The sequence below is a fragment of the Buceros rhinoceros genome, unplaced genomic scaffold (genome assembly GCF_000710305.1).
Source record: "Buceros rhinoceros silvestris isolate BGI_N320 unplaced genomic scaffold, ASM71030v1 scaffold35915, whole genome shotgun sequence".
Classification (NCBI taxonomy): domain Eukaryota; kingdom Metazoa; phylum Chordata; class Aves; order Bucerotiformes; family Bucerotidae; genus Buceros; species Buceros rhinoceros.
The window spans coordinates 11,577-15,901 of record NW_010414044.1 but is presented as its reverse complement, the minus strand read 5'-3'; the positions used below and the strand labels follow the sequence as shown (position 1 = coordinate 15,901).

The following is a 4,325-nucleotide window of genomic DNA, read 5'->3' as shown; positions in this document are numbered from 1 at the left end:
CAGGAAGAGGAGGACTATCAACGTGCTTTTACACGTGCTGCTGCGTTTACACTGATACACGGTTGCCAGCCTTCTGAATCATCCTGTCTTGAAACCGGGATTATGTAAAGGGGGAAAAGCTCTTGACTACATGAGTTTAGATAATTACTCGTGCTTCTTGTCTACTTTTTTTAGTAGCAATGCATTTCATGTGCTGCTTAGTTTTGAGCACAAGTGGCTTTGAATTGCTGTACTTTTGACATGTGGTAGCTGTACGTGCAGCTGGGGATGAAAAGAGAATGCGATGCTAACAGCCATTGTTTTATACAGGTCTGCAAATATTTCCTTGATGCTATTGAAAACAACAAATACGGATGGTTTTGGGTCTGCCCAGGTGGAGGAGACAACTGTATGTATCGCCATGCTCTCCCGCCAGGTTTTGTATTAAAAAAAGACAAAAAGAAGGAGGAGAAGCAAGATGAAATTTCTTTAGAAGATCTAATAGAAAAAGAGGTAAAGTTGTCAGGTACCTTGTGGTGGTATTTGCTTTTCCTGAGGTGAAGGATGTATAGTATTTAGTTCATGGTTTTTTAGAAACTATTACCAAGCGAACAGATTAAACAGTAGCTGTATACTTAGTGCAGGTGTTGCTGGTCCTTTTCGGCGGGGGGGGTCTTCTATTCCTTACTGCTGTTTTTCCTTTCTCTATTACACCTGCTTCTGTAGGCCTTTCTCATCCCCAGCTCGCTGCCTCCTCAGTTCTCGCAGAACTCTGTAACGAGGAAGCAACACGAAGAGAACCAGGCCTTCTGAAGGCGTTACACTGCTGCTCTGCTTATTTCTGTCACCATTGCCTGGCAATGTTAGTTTGAGGAGAACCTGAGCTATTATCCTTGGTTTCTTTCCTCCTCCACTTTTCATGGTGACTGGCATGTCAGCTCATCTCACTAACTGGAAAATCATGCCTTGAGACAAACTTTAAGTCAGTGGTGCCTGTTTAACAGTGATGAGAATGAAGAAGGAATTAGAAATGTTTTCACGTAGTTTCTGGAAAAGAGTAATTGAAGTCTGTAATTTGTTATAGCCTTTGGAAACAATTTCTAGCATTAATCAGTCTCTTTTTTTGACAGCGTGCTGCCTTAGGACCAAACGTTACCAAAATTACTCTAGAGTGTTTTATTGCATGGAAGAGAAGAAAAAGACAAGAAAAAATTGATAAGGCTGAGCAAGATATGGAGAGGAGGAAAGCAGATTTTAAAGCTGGCAAAGCACTGGTGGTATGTTTTAGAGTCTAATTCTTCATGTAAGAAGAAAGAGTAAATAAGGGTTTTGTGATAAGGTAGCTGGCCTGGAATTGCTTTTCTTACTCTTTAATTTTTCTCTTTTTTTTGTTACAGCAGTGTAAGTTTTATGAAGTGATACATTAAGATTTTTTTTTTTTTTCCGTGAATAGATTAGTGGTCGTGAAGTATTTGAGTTCCGACCGGAGCTAGTTGATGCAGATGATGAAGAAGCAGATGACACTGATTATATTCAAGGAACGGGAGAAGATGATGAGGTAGAGAACATTATTAACTTGAATAATGTTTCCAGTTACATTCAATATTGAAAACATTTAATTCAGAAGCTCTTACAGTGCAATTAATAAGCTTGGTTCTTAATTTAACATCACTACAGAGGGTATTTTGTCAAAATTATGGTGTCCACAGGAAGATTAAAAAACTGTTGTTGAAATCCTGCAGAAATGAGACTTTCTGTAGAAAAGTAATTCAGGCAGAGCATCTTGGTTTATTTCTCAGATGGAAGACCCTGTGTGCATCAGCGATGTAGATCTGAACCTGTACGTCCCAAAGGCTGTAGATGAGACTGGTATTACTGTAGCTAGTCCCGAGAGATTCAGCACATACGGTTCAACCGAAAAAGATGGTGAGTTCGTTATTTAGATATCACTAATACAGGATTGAATGGTTAAGAGTTTCCTGAGAGGTAGATAGAAATTACTTACTGTCCTGCGGAAAGGAGGAGTGAAATTAATAGCGAATGATACATGTAGTTACTGAAGACAAAGCTTGTAGTAAATGTCTTGCACTCGCTGTTTTCTTAAGTTTAAATAAAAGGTAGTGTTTATGGCCACTTCACGTAATCCCTTAAGATGTCTGTTTTAGCAGTTCCCCTTTTTTTCAGATTTAGTAAATGATTGGATGAATGATATCAACAGAAATCCAAGCGTTTCTTCATATTTTCTAGCTAGCTTAAGTTAGCTTGGAATTTCTTAGAGCAAGGTCTTGGTCCTGGTGTGTTGGTGGAATGCAGACCCTGGTGTTTTAAGATCCTGAGTTTTCTAAGTGCAGGCATTGAGTAGGAGCAGCTCATTAAGTTTGACCCAGTTATGAAAACAGGACTTCAGGCTGTTGGGAGTTTGAGTTAATTTTTTAACCTGTTTAAATACTGATGATCCAAATGTTATATTAATTATATATTAATCAGTTTCATGCGATTTAACCAACATAAGTCCAGGTAAATTTCAAATAAAGTAACTTCTTTATAGTTTCAAAGCTTTAAAGCCTGTTTAGTAGGATTGAGAATTCATGATTGAGAAGCTTGTGACTGAAATGTGTAAGAATTATTTTTATTTTCAGATAATAAATTAAGTGAAGCTTCTGGTGGTGATATAAACAGCAGTGAGCAAAATGATTTAGAAGATAATGATGGAGATGGGGAGTTGGAAAATGGAGTTATTGATGCAGTTCCAGTTGATGAAAATCTTTTTACTGGAGAGGACTTGGACGAACTAGAAGAAGAACTAAACACTCTTGATTTAGAAGAATGAATTAAAAAGCTCAAGCAAGGAGTTAAATCTATGTGACAAAGTGAAAACTGACTATTTTTTTTCTCCTTTTTGAATAGAAATCTTAAACAGGATGTTTATGGTTACCCAGCTGATTCTGATGGGCACATCATGTACCAGGAGTACTTTCCTTCGGTCTCATCTACTCCAATCTGACTATGCTCACAGTAAAATACTCAGAGTAGTTACCTGACCTTCAGTTACAAGCTGAACTTGCAGAAAAATGAGATTCTAGCTTTCAACTAAAAGTAGGAGGTGTATCTGCTTTGCCAGTATGCAAGTGTAAGTGGGCACTTTGATGTCAGGTACAGTATAAAAATCAAAGCACACATTATTCACCAGAACTGCATTATTATTAGTGATTGTGTTGATTCAGAAACTGCCTGAAGTGTTTTTAGGCAGTATGCTCTAATGGAGCTCGTGCAGATTACGCTTCCTTAAGTGGTGATTAGCTTTATTTGATCAGCAGGATGCTGAAGATTGTGAACAGATACATCATACAATACGATACAGTGCCCTCTGTTTAAAATGTTTTAAACTTTCCCACCGCCTTTTGCCAACAAAACTGTAAATAAAAACTATCAACTTAAAAATACCTGTGTTGATTTTTCTCTAAGTTAGGGTGTTGTACCAAACTGTTAATAACTTCATTTTCTAATACAGTGGTAAATATTTTTCTCCAGTCCTGATACAGAAGCAATGATGTTGGTTTCAGTGAAATTAGGGCTGACTACAATTACAGTTGTGTGTTTTTTTTTTTTTTCTCTGCTTCATGCAGTGTAAAGCTTGGCAGCTGGCTTTTTTCCCCCAACTTGTTCTTATATCCTCCCCATCCACTAACTGATTTGTTATATGCTGGAGATCACTCATTGCCATTTGAGCCTGTATTAGCAAAGGCTTCAAGCTCTGCAGGGCAGGGATGTTACAGTCCAAAACCCGCCTGTCATATCTGTGGTGTTCTATAAAACGGAGTTACACAGCAGTCAGATGCAGCATTGTGCCCTGCATTGTGTACCCTGATGGGGGCACTTCCATCAGGCTTGAACAAGTCAGTGTGTCCCTCTAAAATTCACGGAATCCCAGCCACAAAGCTTTCTCAGTAGTGGTCTTTTTTCCGGGGGCTTGTTGGTTACGGCTCTTTGACGCACCACTAATAGTATCTGCAACAGTATTGCAGAGTAATGATACCGTTACTATCGATTTTTCTAAAGCTTTTTGCTTAAAAGACCATTAAGATTTGTGGTGGTGTTAGTGAGCTTTCTCCAACTGCTTTTGGGTGGCAATATTAGCTTTAATGGTCATTTCTGACACTGCAAAATTGATTTGTATCTTGAATGCTATTTCTAAAACAGCTGACTTAGATGAGGGGTTTTTTGCCCTTTTTGGTATCTTTGTGGAATTTATTTTCTACAGGAACAAGAAGCAGTGTTTGGCAGAAAGAAGCTTACTGAGACTGACTTCTAAATGTAAGTGTTTAAGGAAAAGCTGCAGTATCAAG

The 4,325-nt window shown here is 38.3% G+C and overlaps 1 protein-coding gene across 1 annotated transcript in view; it reads left to right on the top strand.

The window, feature by feature from the left end:
* The window catches only part of ZC3H15 (zinc finger CCCH-type containing 15), a 9,146-nt gene extending 6,092 nt beyond the window's left edge, over window positions 1-3,054 (top strand). Inside the window, exons 6-10 of the mRNA XM_010136973.1 lie at window positions 310-492; window positions 1,110-1,256; window positions 1,433-1,537; window positions 1,779-1,905; window positions 2,619-3,054. Coding sequence (XP_010135275.1) covers window positions 310-492; window positions 1,110-1,256; window positions 1,433-1,537; window positions 1,779-1,905; window positions 2,619-2,809 — 753 coding nt within the window. The 3' untranslated portion in view covers window positions 2,810-3,054. The remainder of the gene's footprint in view (window positions 1-309; window positions 493-1,109; window positions 1,257-1,432; window positions 1,538-1,778; window positions 1,906-2,618) is intronic.
* The last annotated feature ends 1,271 nt before the right edge of the window (window positions 3,055-4,325 follow it).